The sequence below is a fragment of the Coturnix japonica genome, chromosome 4 (assembly GCF_054131305.1).
Source record: "Coturnix japonica strain WE chromosome 4, WE-NBRP24, whole genome shotgun sequence".
NCBI lineage: Eukaryota > Metazoa > Chordata > Aves > Galliformes > Phasianidae > Coturnix > Coturnix japonica.
The window spans coordinates 23,398,786-23,418,852 of record NC_140666.1 but is presented as its reverse complement, the minus strand read 5'-3'; the positions used below and the strand labels follow the sequence as shown (position 1 = coordinate 23,418,852).

General features: G+C 41.9%; 1 protein-coding gene across 4 annotated transcripts in view; it reads left to right on the top strand.

The window, feature by feature from the left end:
- GRIA3 (glutamate ionotropic receptor AMPA type subunit 3) overlaps positions 1-20,067 on the top strand; it is a 280,633-nt gene that overhangs the window by 132,456 nt on the left and 128,110 nt on the right. For 3 of the 4 annotated variants that reach the window (XR_001554693.3, XM_015860740.3, XM_015860741.3), the window contains exons 1-2: positions 12,633-13,256; positions 14,025-14,183. Coding sequence is in view for 3 of the 4 variants with exons in the window: in XM_015860740.3 (XP_015716226.1) it covers positions 13,166-13,256; positions 14,025-14,183 (250 nt within the window). In the remaining variant the exon portion in view is untranslated. Of the gene's footprint in view, positions 1-239; positions 453-6,119; positions 6,204-10,679; positions 11,234-11,329; positions 11,510-12,632; positions 13,257-14,024; positions 14,184-20,067 lie in introns of those variants that run through there. The other variant, XM_015860743.3, reaches the window with a different exon arrangement.

Here is a 20,067-nt window from a genome sequence, read left to right as displayed (position 1 = left end):
TTGAGGGTTTTTCGCATGAATATGTATATGCAGGCCCGGCTGTTCCGTTTATAGATTAAGTTTAGAAAAACAGAGAGAGTTTGTTATTAATGCTGAAGCTAGAAGGGAAAAGCGCAGCCATTGACTATGTTTGGCTACAAAGTATCCATTTTATTATGTGCAGTCATTAACTTGCTTACAACTCAGGATATAAGCAGTAAATGGTTATGAAAGTAGTCTTGGTTTTCATTTGCTCGCAGCAATGTTCTCAGGCTTGTGGGAGCACTCAGTGAAGAGGCTGCTGGAGGCAGGTGAAGGAATGTCAGAGAAACGAGGAGAGTTATAAACAGTAGTGAAAATTCTGCAACCTGGAGATGTACAGATGGGCGCCTGCATCTGTGCCTCATCGCAAAGTAACCAGGCTACTCACTCACGGAGCTCCCACTGCTTTTCCTGATTCATATTGTTTTCAGGTACGTAAATTAGAGACCTGTTGTCAGAGGGTAAAATTCATGGCCTAAATGTTAATGCAAAATGCAGCTGCTCAGTGCAGTTATTCTGTCTGCTTTTACACCGTGTTCACATGTAGAGTCAGTTGCCTAACTGGGGGATCAGAGTTTGTTTTTCACCTCTCTATTTCAGTTTCTTTCTATCAGTCAAAACGCTAAGGTTTTTTTTAGGAAAAAAAAACCATGTATCGCATAATGTGTTCTTTGAGGTTTGAGCCTCTGCCCATTGAGGTCAATAACAAAGCTTCAATTGACTTCAGTGGTACAGAATCGAGTCCCAAGGCTCAAAGAATTGGTGCATTCTTAATCCCTTGGAGCTTGGAGGGAAAAGGGGCTTGTAAATGCATATCCCACTGCCAGGAAATGGATGCCAAGCAGTGAGCAATTCTTGCACCAAAAGCGCATGTACTTTATACCCACATAGGTTTTTAGAAGTCTAAATGAAGGATAGTCCTTCCGTCCCCAAAACTTACATCTCACCAGTCCTTACTCAACAACATCAGCCAGATGCATTCTGAGAATAAAACATAACTTTCTAAGAAATATCAGGGCTAACTTTTCTGCCTTCCATTTAATGCATCATTAATTAACAACCCAAATTTTGCTGAATTAATCAGACCAAACGCAATTCCAGCATTTTTATATATGGAGCGGAGCTATAGGCTGCTCTCTTTATTATCTCCACTGCCACTGATCACATACAGTACATTCAGAGTAAAGTTTTGAAATGATTAACTGCCCTGTTCCCTTATAGCACTCTGCACATTTGATCGATTTCTAGTCATTTCACTCAGCCCTGACCTTGCTATGTAACAGTCACTCCATAGCCCCAAATCCAGTTAATCTGTGCTTAGTGTCCGAATTTATCTCTGAACAACTGAAAATATATATAATAATAATAATGAAATATTAACTAACCTTTGCTTGTGTTTATACTCTTTTTGGCTTCCTATGGCATGGTTTCATAGCTGCTGTAGCATCACTGTGTGTACAACTAGAAAGCCGTGGTATCACACAGAAAATGTCAAAGGCCTTGTATGGCTTTTGCAGTCTGCACTTGATAGTGAGATTGGGATGGGAGAGCAAATAACTTTGGTACCAGAAGTCCCAGGTGAGTTTGCAGAACTGAAAGCTTAAAAGTGCATTTTTAATCTCAATAGGAGTGTGTTTGGTCATTTGGGAGTCATCTGGAAGCATTCTGTCTTCTGAATCAGAAATATATTTCCTCTGGAAGGGAATATGCACATGCATGTAGTGCATTTTTTCAAGGGGACGTGGTCAAAATAAAATTATAATAATGCTCTCTCCCTCTTCTTGCATTTGTGATCTCATAACTTACAAGTCTAGTCTGATGTCCACTGAAGTCGCCAAGGGTTTCTCGTTCACTGTACTCAGAACCAAAACTTTATTTCCAGGATACATCCTTATTTTTCTGGGCATAATCGTCAGATAATCTTGAGGCAGTCTGTGAACCTTGGAAAGTATTGCTGCTGCTGCCAAGTGCTGCCATTCAGTTTCTCTTTTACTTGAACAGCTTAAATGGTCTTATATGTCCCAAAACTTCAGTAATTTAGCACAAGCGTTTTGATGAACACCAAATAGAGAACATAGATCTTCCCTGATGAACCAATTTTGGGAACTTTAGTTACGTTTTGTAATCAAAAATGAACGTTGCTGACAGATATGAGAAGTGCTGTGAGCTGATCTTTGTGCTTTTATCTTCCAGCTATCGTTCAGAGAATAGAATTATTTCCATCTATCTATTTTAGAAGATCACTATCCGCTTCTTTGAAATGTATCATAATTAAAGCATACATGAGTTTATAGTTATGGAGTCTGAGATTTGACCAAATGACTCTTAGTAAATTTGAAAAACACAGGAATAATTCTTGATGATTTTTGAAAAAGCTGCTTCATACATTTTGTAATGAAAATATGCAGAAATTAATTGACTTTCAGTTCATTATTGTTCAAAGTATGGAAAATGCATTCACTGTGAACAAGTAAAACAGCTGGATTCTGGTCTTGTTTTATATGCACGTCTCAGTGCTCATGAAGCTCCCAATGTCATTTCCAATGTGAAATTGCTGTTTTAGTTTGATCAAAGCTCACATTGCCGTTGAGGACGTCAAGGTCTGAGCTAAAATTGCAGAGTATATCTAGAGTACATAACCAAAAACATTGTTTTTTCTCTATGTGGAAGCATGTCCATTGTATTTGCTTGTGTTTGACAGCAAGTCTGCAGCAGTGTATCTTAGACTGCTAATTGTGTCACTGACTTGAGTTTCTTTATACATTGTCTCACAGTATATCCTAGAACCGCTTTTGTCTTTCCTGAGTTGCTTTCATTCTCTCAGTACAGTGTTATCCCCAAGCTTCTCTTTCCCACTCAGCCAGGGTATTCTCCCCAGAAATCATAGAGGAACTGACACGTTAGAGCAACATCGTTGGGCTGATTATTATTTACCTGTAAAAGGAATTTCTATTGACAGCTGACTGAACAGGACAGGGTTCCTCTCACTTTGAGACATATTTTACAGTTGACCATTTATGTATCTACCACAATGAAGCCTGCTGAGGTGACGTCTTTCAGCGTTCTTCTGCAATGAAGGGTTAAAAGTTGAGTTAGAGTTACATGAACTGGCAAGTAGTTTCTAGCAAGAGCCAAACGGGAGATGAATGATTCAGAAACTACATAATCCAGGAGTCATTATGATCCAATTAATAGAAAATTAAAATAACACTCTGTCTCCTTGCTTATGACAGAGATTTTACTTGCTTTTCATGCTTTAATACATTAGTAAGTCCATAAGAGAGATATTTATTCTCCAAACTGAATCCATAATCTGACAGGATATATATAGCAAACACATGATTTCATGTGTACCCTAAAGCCAAGCTCCTCTTAGTAAACTTTAGGACTGGTGATCTACTTAGAAGACAAATTGAGCTCTAAAGGCAAAGCCAAGTTCAAAGTTCGTGTGTATCTATGCATGAGGGCTTGCGTGATGCTGTGTGGAATAGGGTAGCCCTAAAGATATGAATAAACTTGCAGTGAAAACATACCCTTTGGTGCTGCTGCCATTGACTTTCACCTTTGACAGCAGAATGTTTTCCTAAACAATAATGAAAACAAGTGTTTTTCAAAAGATTCCAGCATGCTGCTTTTCATATATACTTAATACTTCAAAAGCTTATAGCAGCACTCCAAAAATTTACAGCACCAAGGAGCCCTATTTAGCAACACCTTTCCATTAATCTCATTGTTTTTTTCCCCTCTAACAGCATAATTATGTTAGCAATAAGGAAAGCAACTGTGTATTCGTGGTCCAATTTAATAGTCCCCAATACTTAGCTAAAGCACTGCAGTGGATCAGTTGGTGTTAATTATTATACAAGATTAGATTGCAAATAACAACAGTATATCAAAGCAACGTGCAAGGTCTGCCTTGTAACACAAAAGTAAGAACTTTCAAAGTCAAGTTTAAAATTAACACATTTGAATTTCCTCCTTAATTCATTACATTCCACTTAACATATTATAGCCCCAAAGAAAACACGAGTGAGACTAACCCTTCTGGTAACAAGGTGACAAGGTCAGTTCTCAACTGTCTTGCTTTTAGAGATTTAACTAACTATAACTAACTTTTATCACTATGAAACTAACTGTTGAGCTGGTTGGCTCTCAGAGTTAGTATCCACAATCTGCATAAAGATGGCAAAGATGTAAATTCTGAGCAAGAGTGATTTTTACATCAGCAGACCTCAAGTTAGAACTATAAAGCGATCGATCTCTGCCACTCTACCAAAAAAAAGAATAGTGGTCTGTTCTCTTTCATTTTATACTTTATAATATATGAAGAACAAATAATTTATGAGAGATTTTAAATAAAAATTCTTGTGTTGCTTCTCCTGTTGTTCTCTACCCAAGACTATGGATGTGTCTACACGCTCTACAAAATAAGCTCTTAGACTTAATGAAAGACCACTGAAGTCAACAGAATGATGCTTAACGAAGGTAATGTTTTTTAGATCAGGCTACTGCATCACAAATACCAAGGAAATAGCACATCACTTGGAAAAGACGGATTTTGCTCAATTTACTTTTCTTGTTTTGCATCTGATAAGATACAAGAATGATTATCTGAGAAGCTCTATCAGACAAGTCCAAATATTTTTTTCTTTCTTACAGATTGAGTATCTAGTAATGGATTTATGTTTCAAACAGTTCTCTTTCATACTAGAGGGGTACCAGGTAGAAAGTGGAACCACCACAGAATATTTAGAATAACATTTATAAAAGAATAATTTTTAGAAAGTAATATAAAAGATAAAATAACTGCTTAAAGAATTAAAAATAAGTCTTTCAAGATTCCTATACGTACATGGAAGTAAGAAAAATCACAGGGTTCCTCATTTCAGCTTAATTTTGCACACTTGAGACATGGTTATTCAGGGGGTTCTTATGCAGTTGAGCTAAATAGTTATAGGAAAAAAAGTTCAAGATTACAGAATCAATTTTAAATGACAGAAAACTTCTGTGTTAATTTTAGTCTTAAGGATTGGCTGGAAGGATTGTGGGTCTGCTACCTAGTTCTTAAACAAAAGACATGCAAGGCTGAAAGGAGTGCAGTCTGGTATGCTGGCCAATCTGTGTGCCATGCAAAATACAGTATTTCATTTACACTGCAGAAAAGTCAAATAGAGTCCATGCACACTACTCTAAAGTAACGATGATATCACTGATGTGAAGTACTTTACACTGAATGAAGACTTGGCCCAGTATATTTGAAAAGCAACACTAAGAACTGGGTAACAATGAACACCAGACAGGCAGGTGACTCTTCCTAAACTTTGCTAGTCAGTCACGCTTAGACAAATGCTTTCAAACTTGCTGAAAGTAATGGCTGTGTGTGCAACACAGAGCCTGGCATCAAAAACAGGATGCTGTAGAAACATCACTGGTTAGAAAAGCTTCCTGAAACTGGACGTTCACTGATCGTACCTTCATGTTAGTGCTTCAGTGCTTACTTACTATTATAGAATCACAGAACTGCAGGAGCTGGAAGGGACCTCAAGAGATTATTGACTGTTTATAAGGACAAAATAGAACTCAAGTAAAAATAAGACTGTAGCAGTTTTTATGTTCAACAGTAGTTTCAAGTTAAACTGATAATAAAACAAAATGTAGCTGATGATAATAAATATCTATTTTCCTGCAAATTGGGTCTGTGGACTCCTTGGGGCTCAGGGGTTACTTCTGAAGAGTCTGCAAAAAGTAATTAAGAAAAGTAAATCTATTGTCAGTCAACTTCAATTTGCTATATAAGAACCATGTCAGAGCTATTGGAAAATGCTTAAGACTCTTCAAATTGATATAAGGTGAGAATTGCTTTCACAAAACCATTTTGCAAGGTTGCTTTTTTTTCACTTCTGATGCCTTCTATTGTGCTGAAAGAGAATCAGATAACTAGTCAATTTTATACTGTGGCTGTCAGGATCCAGTGCAATTGTTACAAGGTGTGAGTTACAAAGCCAAACAACTTTTAATTGGGAATAGAAATGTTATAAAGCATAAAAACACTTCTTTTAACATGGTATTTTTCCTTTTTTTTTTTTTTCCTTTTTCAGATGAACTACTTTGTTTTTGAAAGACTTGGTGTCTCCCGAACACTGCAGATTATCAGAACCATATTGCTTTATTCACATCAAGGAGTAAGTGTATATGACTGTAGCCATCTTTGTATTCTCAGTTAATCCTGCTGAAATCGATAAAACAAATCATGTTGGGTGGAATTCATCTCTGTGCAGATGGATAATGCAAGTCCTTCACAACAGGACAAAATATGGCTTAAAGACTGTGGATTAGATGTTTTAGTATACAGAGGTCAGAATCTCTTGCCTGTGGGTTAGACTGTGATGTTACAATCAGATATATCTTTTCTTCCTATGGTTTTCCTCTCTTTCTTTCTAAGATTCTGAACTGTTCTGCACATTTCCTATGTAGACACTTCGCTAGCGTTGTATTTTTCTTCCTGTTATTATCCTGTTAGACCTTGAGATGCTGTTGAAGTTGGGTGATAGATACGGTCTCAAGGTAAGAGAAAAAAAGGTCTAAAAGTATCAGTGATGCTCATTCTTCTCACAGATGCTTTATGTGCTTCTTTCTTCTGAAGAAATACTATCTTTTCCTGGAAGTTGTGCAGGAAATTCCTTTCACCATCAAGGTGGTATTTCTTGGCTAGGGACAAAGCAAGGGAGAGACAAACATCCCGTAGTCTCCAGAACTGATTTTTGTTTCCATATTAGTATAGTGTCTATATGAAGTGAATTCTGTAGTCTAGTGCTACAAAGGTTCAATCCAGAAGTAAAACCAGAGGTTCTTCGAATCTAACAGAGCTGAATGTCAGTTTCTTACATAACTCTTAAAATAACTTTAACTCCCTGAGTTCTTCCTTTAGGGAGGGTAGGAATCTCAGTGATCAAGTGGAAGAGGCCAAAACTGGAAGTCTTAAACTTCAGTGAAACATGTAAATTCCGAATGTCTAGACATCCCTTTCTAAGAATCTTTGTACTGTTTTCCAAATACATTTTCACTTAAAAAAAGCCATTGCAAGAGAAGTGAACTGAGCTGAGCTGAGTTTTAGTAATATACAAATAAACACTGGGAAGAAAGCAGATTTTTTGACTGGCAAGCAGGTATCTGAAGTGATTATTAACTACTTACAGCTAAAGGAGATTGTCTTAAATAATATCTATTTCAGTAATTAAATACAGAATTAAAAATTTTTTGAACTGGATATAACTCTCAAGATTGCTTGCAAACAGTATTCATAGGGATGGGGAAAAAAAGAGAGAGCAGATTCACTTTATTAACAGTGTATAGGGGATGCCACTACATTTTTATTTGATTTACTGTTTCCTTAAGTAATAAATACAGATGAGCACAGCAAAAGTAAGGGTTTAAATAAGAATTGCAGGGCTATGTTATGCCAGCAGTGCCTAGTGTACGATTCATCAGAAAGCAGAAGGTAATATAAATTGTTTCTGACATTATGGGACTATAATAACCCTACATTCCCTCCATCCCCCTAGCTCTTAGGACCAGAAGTATGCATCCTGAAAATACCACAAACCCAAGAAAAATGAAGACATTTGTACATGCTGACTGTTTCCACATTTGTCTTAGTTGTGCAACTGTAGTATATATAGATTATTGCTATATCAGTCCATGTTCAAGTCTGATAAAAGTTGCTGCAGGAATTTCTTTCTGCTACCTAAGGTTGAATTAGTCTCCAATAATGAAGTAATGACTTCTATTTATCAACGAGTTTCCTCTTTGGGCCTGTTCTTATACAAATCTTGGTCATCCTTCCGTGAGCTAGAACATATTCCTAAATGCCTGACAGAATTATCCTGCCAGGATGTAATGGATAACATCCTAGCTGCAATGACCGAGGTAATAAACCTGTCATACATTTCTGTGGTTCCAGGATTTCACCTTATGACTATTCTTAGCAAAACAAATTAAAATTAAAAAAGAAAAAGAAATGATAACAAACCAGTGTTTCAGCTGGACTCCTATCCTGTCTCTGCAGAAACTTTCAGAGGACAGACAGACTGTATTCTCTGATCACACATAGGAGTAAGAAGAACAGGTCCTGAGGCATCCAGCAGCTACTTTTTGCCATGAATTGTGAATATTAATCCCAGCGATTTTTTTTCTAGTTAGTCTAATGCACGTACTCTGCTAATCATATCAAACTTCAAAGTTTTAAAAACAATTATTTTTGCCAGTAATACAGTGTAAAAGGCAGCTTAATAGATTAGCTATTAACTGCATAGCAGAGTACTTCTGTTAAACTGTCATCTGCTGCTTTTTAATTTGTGTGTCTCTGTTACTGCTTGGTAATGAAAGGTAAATAAGAGAGCTTCAACAGTTAGTTCCCACTCCTAATCAAATCTTAACTGCATGTCCTTTGACCTGCTGTCCAAAATATATGAAGCTGTAATGTCTATATTCATTCTCCCTCTCCTGACACTGTACTTTCCCCTTGACTCCAGTTATCTGTGGTTCCATCTTCTCCCTAAATCCCCTTTCATCTTTGCTTCTGTCTCTCCCCACTATCATTCCTATCTGTAGACTGTCTATTGTAGATTTAATCAGTTAAGCTAATCAAAATGCTGAGATGGACTTAAAGTTCGGTCAATTCTATCTCCTGTTTTTATGAAGAAATAAACAGTTAAAAACAAAAAATAACCATAATGTAATTGGTAATACATTTATTTATAGAATCATAGAAACCTTTGAGTTGAAAGGGACCCTTAAAAGTCATCTAGTCCAACTGTGATAAACAGGAACAGGCCCAATCAGGTTCTCAGAGCCCAGTCCAGCCTGACCTTGAGTGCCTCCAGGGACGGGGCACCACCACCTCTCTGGGCAACCTGCGCCAGTGCTTCATTATCCTTACTGTGAAAAACTTTGTCCCTTATGTCCAACCTTAATCTCTCCTCTTTCAGTTTGAAACCATTTCCCCTTATCCTGTCATCACAGACCCTACTCAAGAGTCTGCCCCCTTCATTTTTATAGCCCTCCCTTTTCTGTATCTACTGACAGGCCACTCTCAACTCTCCCCACAGCCTTCCCTTCTCCATGCTGCAGACCCCAGCTCTCAGCCTGTCCTCACAGGGAGGTGTTCTGTCCCTCGGATCATTTTTGTGGCCCTCCTCTGGATGCACTCCAACAGCTCTGTCTCTCCTGTGCTGAGCACTCCCCATCTGGATGCAGTGCTCCAGGTGAGGTCTTACGGTGCAGAGCTGAGGAGCATGTCCCCTCAGCTTTGCAAGCCACACTGCTTTGTAGTATGCACCCAGTGCACAGTGCTGGCTCATTCCCAGCTGCTAGCCATCAGTACCCCAAGTCCCTTTCTGCAGGTCTGTGCTCCATCCTCACATTTCCTAGCTTATACAGATAGCAGAGGTTGCCATAACCCAGGTGCCAGACCATGCACTTGGCTTTATTGAACCTCCTGTGGTTCTCCTGGGCCCACTGCTCAGTCTGTCTGGCTCTCACTGGATGGCATCCTGTCCCTCAGGCAGGTTGGCTGCACCACACTGCTTGGCATCATCTGCAAACTACTGAGGGTGCACTTGATCCCACTACCAGTATCATTGATGAAGATGTTATAGAGAACAGTTTATTGACATTTATAAACTTTTGAGGCTGGTAATGGGAGAAACAACATTTTCTAGATAATCTCTGTCTGGCACTCTCTCTTACAAGTAAAAACAGGACTTAGAAAAGTTAGAAAGTCAGCTTTGTGCTGCTAGGGCAAAGCTAGCTAGAGTCACAGAATCCCAGTGTAGATTTTGCCACGACTTTATGTAAAAACCATAAGTTTAGCCTAGTAACATCAGAAAACTCAGCGAGAACACTGTGTCCCAAATTCTACAGCATTTTTCTAACCCAGTATTAGACATTACAATGAGAACGCACTAGCTAATTATAAATCATTACCTCCTCTTGATCAGGTAGACAGTACTCAGAATCCCCTGGTGTCCTAGGCCACCATAAATCATCTAAACATGAAGTTCTGATTATCCTGCAAGATCTCAGTTGCACTTAGTTAGGAAAGGGAAAACATCTGGTATGACCTTGGTTACTATGGAACTCATTAACTTGAGTCACTGAGCATCCCAAGTAATGTGCAAAGGTGTTCATATCCACATAAAGCCAAATAAAATCATAATATTTTGTCCTGAAATAGACTGGGTTCACTGTAAGAAAGAAACAGGGATGAAGTCTCTTTGGCATGCTCCAATATCTGTATGGTATGGTTGCTGTACCATTTGTGTCTAGAAGTATCACCATGAGACTGATTGCCTAAGCAAAAAATAAATGAAGCATGTGTTGAAAATGCTAAATAGTACTGTGAGTATTAGGGGTGGGCTTCAGAAGGAGAAACATGATAATGACAATTTGTTTGTCTCTTAGCAAACATTCATCTTTGATTTTAACAAAACATTCTGACATGAGTCTGTGAAGCACCATTTTATTCAGGATGAGGTGCTCATCCAACTGGCTGTTCATGGAACTGAGATACTGTCCTATGCCTTCATTCCTGGTTATTTGTGTCTTCTCTTGTCCTAACATTATAATGTTAAATGTAATTTCTTTCATGTTTTTTTCAGTACATCATCATCAGGGGTGGCAGTTAGCAGGAATATACAGCTGGAGGGACAGGAAGAACTTGGTGAGAGCAAGAGAACAGGAACAGAAGTGAACAGTAAAGCTTTGAAGGTAACAGAGCACTGGAACAGGCTGCCCAAAGAGGTTGTGGAGTCTCCTTATCTGAATATTCAAAACCACATGGATGCTTTCCTGTGCAACCTACTGTAGGGAACCTGCTTCAGCAGAGGGGTTGTCCTGATGATCTCCAGAGTTCCCTTCCAACCCCTGTGACTCTGTGACTTCAGGACTGTGTGAAGACTGTGTTGGAAATGGGCTGGAGACAGGTAGAGCAGCAAAAGAGAAGTAGTTTTTAACCAGGAAGGCAAATTATTAGCCTGTGAGAACAAACTTTTCACAAGTATCCTGGAATTCTAATGTTCACATACCTGCCTGTAACTATCAGGTCTGCTGTGCTTACTGGAGGACATTTGAGAGTGGTGTGCTCTACAGTAAAGCCCAGCTGTTGTTCATGGTCTTAATTCTGAATCTGAAAATTCCTACCTTGGTAAGCTGGGTAAGTTATTTCTACTGTTTCTACTGTTGTAGAGTGCTTTGAGCTCAGAGTGCAATAGATACAAAGATGGCACTTATGATCCACATATCTCTACAGATAACCACTTATTTCTTCCAAGAGATAAAGTGACGACAGCTATCTCGACCTAAGAAGGGAACATTGCAAGCCACCCCACAACCTGGTCTCTACCCCTGCCTGAGTTGAAATGGACTTCATCTTCTGGGAGTGATTCACATAAAGGAACACACAAGCAGCAGCCAATGTGTGTACCTAGAGGTAAGGTAGTCACATTTATACTGCTAAGGTAATGCAAGTGTTTAATCATTCATGACTATGATGCCCTTTTATTCATATGTTTCTTTGGCTTCCTTCAGGAGCAGTGGTTTGAAATGGTGATGTTCTTTGGTGATCTGTGCAGTCACCTGTCTTACACAAGCACTTAGATGAGCTTCAGCCAGTGTCACTGGCTGATTATTTTGCAATTGCAAAGCCAAATGCTTTCAATACTATCCCTAACTCAACTGAACATAGAAAAAAAGACCTACCAGCTTGAGATTAGGGAAAAGAGGCAGTGGAGGACCAAAGGAAAGTGACCTGCTGAAATTAGAGGAAAAGGAACATTAAGTGGAGAACAGTCTTCCCTGGGTCTGGGAGATGGACTGAGTGACCCAATGTCTCTTTTCTATTTCCATCTTGCACAGTGAGCCTCAAAGCTGCAAAAAAATAAAAGAGCTGCAGGATCCTTCCAGTGAGGTGTCAGAGAGACAGGTGCGAGATGAGCAGACAGGGAACCAACCTCCAAGCAGAGCCACACCAGTTCCCTAAGTGCCTATGCATTGGTGCTGGCACACAGGCAGAGGCAGTGGGTGTCTGCCTGCAGCACTGCCCTGTGCCCGCTGCTAGGCCACAGCTCAGCTTTGCACCTGGGAGAGATGCTCTCAGTTTGTCTTTTTCCAGCACGAGTGATAACAGGGAGACTTTGCTGGATTTCATTCCTTTAGAGGAGCTTTGGAAGGACCGAATATCCTCCTGTTAAGGGAAGGGCTCTTCCCCGGCTTTAATCGCTTCGGGGCTCTGCGGGAGGATGGATGCGCTGAGCATCGAGGGGGCTGAGGGCAACTCCGGCTCGGGGCGGGCAGCCCCGGGTGAGCTCTGTGCGCTCCCCTCTGCGGGGCCGCGGTCCCTCACCCGCATCCCCGGGGCCACCCCGTGCCCGCGGGGGCAGCCCGGCCGCCCCAGCCCTGCAGCCCCGCGACGCCCCAGCCGTGCCCGGGCGGGACCCCGGACGCCTCCCCTCCCATCACCCTCGCCCCGCTCTTTGCTGCGCGGCCCCGGCTCTCCGCCTCCTCCCCTCCCCTCCGGCAGCGCACGCACCGCACTCACACACACATACACGCACACACACACACACGCAGCGGCGATGCAGCTTTAAAGGGACAGCCGCAGCCCGCGGACCGGCCCTCGCGAGGCCGCACGGCTCCCGACGAGCGCAGCCCCGAGCGGTGCCGCCCCGAGCGGCCGGGAGACGGCGGGGCCGGGCGGGCCGAGGGCTGCGCGCCCGCCTCCCGCCAAGTTTGATCGATCACCCCCTCCCGGGCCGGCTCCGCTCCCACCATCTTTGGGGGAAGTCCCTGCGCTGGGAGGGGGGGGGTGGGGGGGGGCTGCTGGAGACGGGGGGAGAAAGGCAACCTGACAGCCAATGAGCCCTGCCCGGCTGGGGTGAAGGCAGGAGGAGAGGGAGCTGGGGAAGGGAAAGAAAAAAAAAAAAAGAAGAAGAAGAAGAAGAAGAAGGGAAGCGAGGAGGGGAGCATCCTTTCACTACCTCCGCCAGCATCGCCTCCACCATTGACACCGCTCCGCGCCTCCGCTCGCGCCCATCCATGCCCGTGCCGCCCGTTCGGTGTTAGGGCTGAACCGCAGCGGCTGAAGAAAATGGGGCAGCGCTCGGGCCGGGCCGTGCTGCTGCTGCTGGCGGGGCTGCTGGGCGAGGCGCGGGCAGGATTCCCCAACACCATCAGCATCGGTAAGCGCTCCGCCGCCCCGAGCCGCGCCGGGCGGCGTGGGGAGCCGGGGAAAGGTCCGCACCCGCCGCCGGGAGCGATGCACGGCGGTCCCCGGGATGCGCTCCGTCCGCCTCTCAACGACGCAGGGTTTGCTCCGTGCTCCTGCGGAATCGCGCCCCGAGGCAGCGCATCCCGTGCCGCGGAGCGCTGAATGGCGTGGATCCGCAGCGACGTGCCCCGAACCTGCGGCCGAATGAGCCGCGGCGCTGTGCGTGCGAGGAAACTTGCTTTTTTTTTTTTAACCTTTTTTTTTCTTTCTTTCTTTCTTTTTTTTTTTTCCTTCCTCCCTGTCGGGAGCGCTCAGCCGTGCGCGCTCCTCCAGCCCCGCTTCCGCACGGCTGGCAGTCTGCACCGCACCGTGCCCCCCCCCCGCACCCCGCCTAGCCCGTGCCAAACAACCCCTGGCGTCGCTCCGGGGGTCTGCACCGCCGCTCCCGGGCTGCGCTGCCCCGTCCCCCGCGGGCAGCTGAGCTGGCCGTGTCGCCGTGCTGCGGCTCCGGGTGGCTCCGAGGCACCGGGCTGTGATGTGCGTGTGCCTCGCAGCCCAACTTCGGGCTCGGTGCGTTCCGTGCGCGCCTTAGTACATCTGCACGCTCATAGCTTGCGCTGTCCGTACCCTGCCGAGATGCGCGCTATGCAAATGTAACTTACTGCCGCTGCCTGCGCTAACAACACGCTCTGAAATGCCTTCTTCCTTCTCTTTTTTTTTCCGGTTTCTCCTCTCCTAGGTGGACTTTTCATGAGAAACACTGTTCAGGAGCACAGTGCGTTTCGGTTTGCTGTGCAGTTATACAACACAAACCAAAACACCACCGAAAAGCCCTTCCATCTGAACTACCACGTAGATCACTTGGATTCTTCCAACAGTTTTTCAGTGACAAATGCTTGTAAGTAAATACATGCTCTCAAAAAATACGTTTCTTTGTTATCTGTTATTACAGTCCCTTTGCCCCCGGCAGCCTGGAGTACCCCTTCGTGAGATACAGTGCAACAAATGTGCTGCCATCAGGCTCAGTGGATTTGCGGCATTATGTGGTTGAATAATACCTTAGGGAAAGTTCCCTCACCACTTTTTCCCTCATTTTTAGTTTTATTTTCCAGAAAAACAACCAGGCTGTGCATATAGCATCACTGTGCAGCTGTGATCAGTGGATTGCCACTGAGATAGATAGCATCTCTTCTCTGCTGAGGCTCCAGCCTGGCTGTTTGCAAATAATACTATATAGGAATAAAACGGGAGCAGCTGATCACAAATGACCTTCAGGAACAGAACTAGAGGGGCTTACATACCTCCTCTGACCTGAAATACTAGCTGCTTTCCTTACAGTGAAGTCCTGTTAAAAGCTGAGAAGTCTGTCAAGTGATGAATGTCTTTAGAGCTGAGGGGAGAGAAGATGGAATCAGAATGCTTAGCATCATGAGAAACAGCTCTGCATGAGAAATGCATCTGTATAATTTGAGCCTTTATTAACAAAGGAAGCAAAATAGAACTTTGAGTGGTGGTAACGTGTTAAAATGCCAAATCCCATTCTGAAAGACCGGTGCGTGTTCTGCATTTCAAACAGCATTCCTTTATCAGAAGTGGTTCCTGAATATGTGCCCTACTGATGTGTCTATATTCAGTTTTATGCATTTTTTATCGTAGGCTTTTGAAAATGAATGGAGTCCTCTTGCAAGGTAGTTGCAAGCACCTCTCAGCACACAGAGATACATCTGTGCATGATCTAAAGGACCTCTGAGTGCAGCGCACTAACTTTGTGTTACAAACAAGATTCCTCTTCCTACACTCTCAGGATAACATTTTCAAAGAGGAGGCATTGTAGTGAAATACTGCACTGAAGTGTCAGCGCACTGAAAACTGCAGTCTCCTATTTTACAACATGATTGAATAGTCTCTTTTGGTTTTCTTTGTTGGGGTTAGGATTGTTCTTATCATTTCTTGAGTATTCTTCCCAGAATTCCAAGGTATTTTCCAAGAAATGTGGTGGTTATGAAATACGTTGTAAGGAAATTCTTGGATAACTTTTGGGTTGATACTCTAATGTATCCCCCATGTGACTGCTTCATGTTAATGCAGCACTACACTTTTTAAAGGGCTTTGAAGTAAGACCTTTAAAAGTTGTGGGGTGTAATTATATCCAATTAAAATATTTGTAAAGTAGAAAAAAAAAATAGGGTAAATAAAATTGTGCCTGTACTTTGCATCTTATTTTACTAATCCTATCCTGCCTCAACAGCTCTTACAACAAACATCTGACTATTAATCCTTAATCAGTGTAATCCCTTCAAGAGGGCTATATCTCACACATAGTTTCCTAAATATCAATTATATGGATTTGAACTAAATACATTAAACTGCTCGAGCGATTAGTGATTAATTGTTTTTTAAAAGTTCTCCCAGCACTTCTTCACAGATCCTACCAAGACCAGTGAACCACACGTGCGTTCAGAGACAGCCCATGTATTATTTAGTCAGTGTGCTTCTCATCCTGTGACGTCTAATGATTTTTGTCATTGCTTAGTGAAAGCTGGGGTGATAGTAGCAGGATGAGCTGGTTTTCTGTAGAACAGGGCTGCATATTCCAACACACATATTGCCAGTGTAGTAAAATTTGGGAAACTCAAACCTCTGGAGAAACCACAGACCAGAGAATACCAACCTACAGTAACCTATTTAAAAATAGAAGATGTGAAAAAGGAAGCAGAAGAAAGAAAATGAAAAGGTGACCTTGGCCATAGCTATGTTAAACATCTGGTAATAGTGTTGGTAAGAAAATAATAGCGCGAGTGGAAGTCACTAGGCTGATAGGTCTCAGTAGCTCAAATTAAAATAGAGACAGGAAGAAATAGAAGAACAGTTGCTCTTTCCAGATCTGCAAGCAATTGTCTTTCAAGATCAGAATGCTCATACACATCAATGCATCAGGATGAATGATTTAAGCCCCATATACTACATGGCTAACATGTAAAAGATGCTGGCTCCCAAGCCCCTAATCCTATCCTTGCTTCCTCCTGGAGTGGCAGATAATTTCAGGGTGCTGCCACGAAGGAATTCTTCCCACAACATTTTTGCTTCTCTTGAAGATAAGCATAAATTGTCTCTGGTGCTGTCACACAACCTTTTGATCAATATTTGCAATTGGCAGGAGTCCATATGAGAGAAAGCTGCAGTGACTCTGACTGCCTGCACCAGAGACAAAGGCTGTGACTGACTTTGTGATGGGATATACAATGAAGCCGAAGGGAAATCAGGCAAAGTAGCCTGTGTGGGTTGAGCCTAGTGCCTCTGAGAGGCTGTACCCATCAACTAATAATTTGTATTCTTTGCTCTGTGTTGTACAGTACTAGCTGTAGTAAGTGTTCGTGTGTGTAGGAATTGGGCTCTGCTTAGAAGAGACTTAGGTTTTTACTGTACAACTGCACATCCTACTTGCTGCAATCTGGTGCATTCCCAAGGCAGGAAAAAAACCGTCTCTTCTAAAGTGTCCTCATGAGCCAGAGATAAAAGGCCCACCTCTAGTAGGCTTGATTTGGCAGTATCCCAACATGAGAACAAAGTTGTTTAGAAGCAAAAGAAAATTCCTGCCCTAAACCCCTCCTTCACAATCCTTTTTCAGTTAAATGATGCATAATCTGATTCATGTACATGCATTCCCTGCTTCACTGCTAGCACCGAGCCTCTCTCTGTATATTTAATTTACACACGTGCATAAGGTATTCATTCACTCTGTGTTTATCTACTCATCTATTTATTTAGCTGTGCGATATCTTCACAGAGAAGATATGCAAACACAGAGGAAAATTCAAGCTTATTAAAGGTGAATTAAAGTTTATCGTTTGGCCTTGGCAGAACAGCTAATAGCTGTTAGAATAGAAGGCTTGTTGCAATTGAGAGAAAAACAGAAAGGAAGAAAGTTACCCAAATGTCTAAAATGAACTAAAACATGGGTGTTTTCTGCAAAAGCTCGGTGGGATTGAGCTCTTTGCTTTCAAAATAACGTCTATAGCAACTGAAATGTATAAATTCATCACTAGAAGCATCTTTCACGTTTTCATTGTAATCTGTGATGAGGGATGTTAGTATTAATGTTGAATTATGTGTAGTTCTGTGGATTGTATTCTCTAGAAATAGCCCATGTATGTCTTTCTGCTCTGCACTTGTAGTGCACTATACTAACACTGCTCTAGCCTCTGCAGTGTCAGCTCATTAGCACACAGATCTCATATTCCCTCTCTGCACTGTCATTGCAAAAAATTGCTGTTGTACACCTTTACAGCCAACAAATGTGCTTGTGCATTACGTATAGTTTTCAAGAAATGTTTAGAAATGCAGGCAATGATATACATAGTTTCCACAGAATTTCTCTGAAGAAAGCATTAGTTTGCATGAAAATCTGTTGATCATGTAATGATAGCGATGGGATGTATACAGGAGAAGGGGAGTTTGATTGCAGAATCTAATTAATCGACAGGCAGATTCCCTCTCTCAGCTGCACCCAGCCTACTGGCTGCATGCTCCTGTCCTCTTATTTTCATTTCTCATGCATCTTCTGAACCCAGAAGGCTGTTTTGCTAAATTTTGATGTAGTGTTTTGGGTTGGGTTTTTTTTGTTTGTTTGTTTGTTTTGTGTGGGTTTTTTTTCTGCAGGCATTCCCTTTTTAAGAAACCAAAAAGAAAGGGGAAAGAGAAGAGGGTAAATGTAATTACATGCTTATTTTAAGTTGCTGAAATCATTTGACTGATTGTATGGGCACTTTCTTAATGGGGTCAGATTTCTGACTTTCTTTGAAAATCATTCCTTAGCGTCCTGCAGTCCTTTGTTTAATATTGAAGATTCAGCTCAGATTTCAGTTGAAGTGCCAGTTTGCTACTGTGTGAATGTTACAGAAAATGGTACCACAGGGCCAGCAGCAGACAGTTCTGCTGGTTGAACTGTATTTTTTCCTTTTCCCAAAGCCCAGGTGCACATATACATATATATAAACATATATATATATATATATATACATGCTCACATGCGTACTCAGTCACACATGTGGACTCCTGCATACACAGGGTTTTTCCTTACGTGATGCTCAGCATTTCTTTTTTGCCAGCGGGCAGATAATTTGCTTCCCTTGCATCTGTGTGCTCTTTGGCCAGCTGGCAGAGGACACTGATGCTGAAAGTGGTCAGCTCCCTCCTGCCAAAAGCATAAGGATGTCTCTAACAGCCTTGCCAAGTTTGGGCCATGTACTGGTGGCTTTGCTCAGTAGGAACCACAGGGTAGGTGCCTAACTCTCCCAGTACAGATTGCGCTGTGGTTTCTCCCACTGTAGTAAAAGACCAAAATAACTTTGCTTTCCATGCTGTTCCATTGATTACAGATCCCCCCAAAAAAATGCTTTTTATGCTGCAGACCTTGCTCATGCATTCTATGTTACTGCTGTGTGGCAAAGCAGATCAGCTATTTTTAGCTTAAGAGCCAAAGCTTTTGCAGTACTGGGGTAGATTAAAGAGTGAAGAAGTGTGTATTCTGACTGAAGTTTGGTTCTGGTTCATGGCAGAGCAGGAGGTTTGTCATTACTGTGAATGTTGACTCAGCATTAGCAGAAGAAACAATATTGTTTTAAATTGGTTTTTATTATCTTGTAATTTTAAAATGAGATGGTTCTCCTTTCTCTCCTCCTCCACTACATACTTGTGCATTTACATGTTAGATGTTAGGATTGAATTTAACTCATGCTAAGAAGGAGATGAAGAAGGAAGGAAGAAAACTGATACAAATGGGCACTTTTTGAGAAGTTCTGTGAATTCACTGAATGAATGAAAAGTACATCATGAAGAGTTCCATTTACTTGTTTAGTTTCATCAAGATGCAGAGATCAATTTGTCCAGTTTTCCTATATAGCATAGGGTCTAGAAGACCTGTGACACTGTTGGCATGGGTTGCAGAGCTGCTGATTAACTCCCAAGTCCCAGTGAAAGGTGTAAACAGCTTTCTCTATCTCTAAGAGGAAATAGAGATGCCATGATGGGAAACAGCATATGCCAACAATTTATGAATAGTTTTAACTTCAGAGCTTGTCCAAAAAGCCACTGAAAATAGTGGGCTTCTTTCCTCTGGGTTCACAGTGCTCAGTGTCAGGGAGGTGGGAGGCCATCCCACTGCAAGCGTAGGTTTGTTATGCAGGAACGTGTGAAATGAGGGAGCTGATGTATCTTTAGTGATTCTTTGTTGTCACAATCCAGCAGTTCAGTGTTTCTCCATTTAGAGTACATATTTTGTCATTATCCATTCTGGAATGCTAATTTTGATTTAGTTAGGCATCCTTTCAGTGTTATTAGAATATGTTCTTTTTAAAGCAGCAACACTTTGGTTTCATGTTTAATGTCTCAAATCGAGCCAAATAACACTCATGTTCATTTATTGTGAAGAAAATGTTTGTGCTGGTTTTGTATTTGGCACTTAAGATACAGCCTAGAGACAGTAGTTTCTGTGCTACTGTAAAGGATGATCATTGGAGGGCCAAGGCCTCTATTCTAAAGGAGATTGTAGGCAGCCTAAAAGCTGCCTGCCTATTGTCATAAAGCTACATTTACTACACAGGACCTTGTACATCCACTAGAACAATGTAACGTTCTAAAAATAAGAGCATAAAAATGATTGATCCAGATCAAACCAGTTTCTCTAGAACTGTGTATTGCTCACTGCAATGACGCAATTTCCAGCTTTCATCCATGGGGATTCTGTTTCTTCTAAGCCAACATGTTTGTGTTACGCTGCCCAT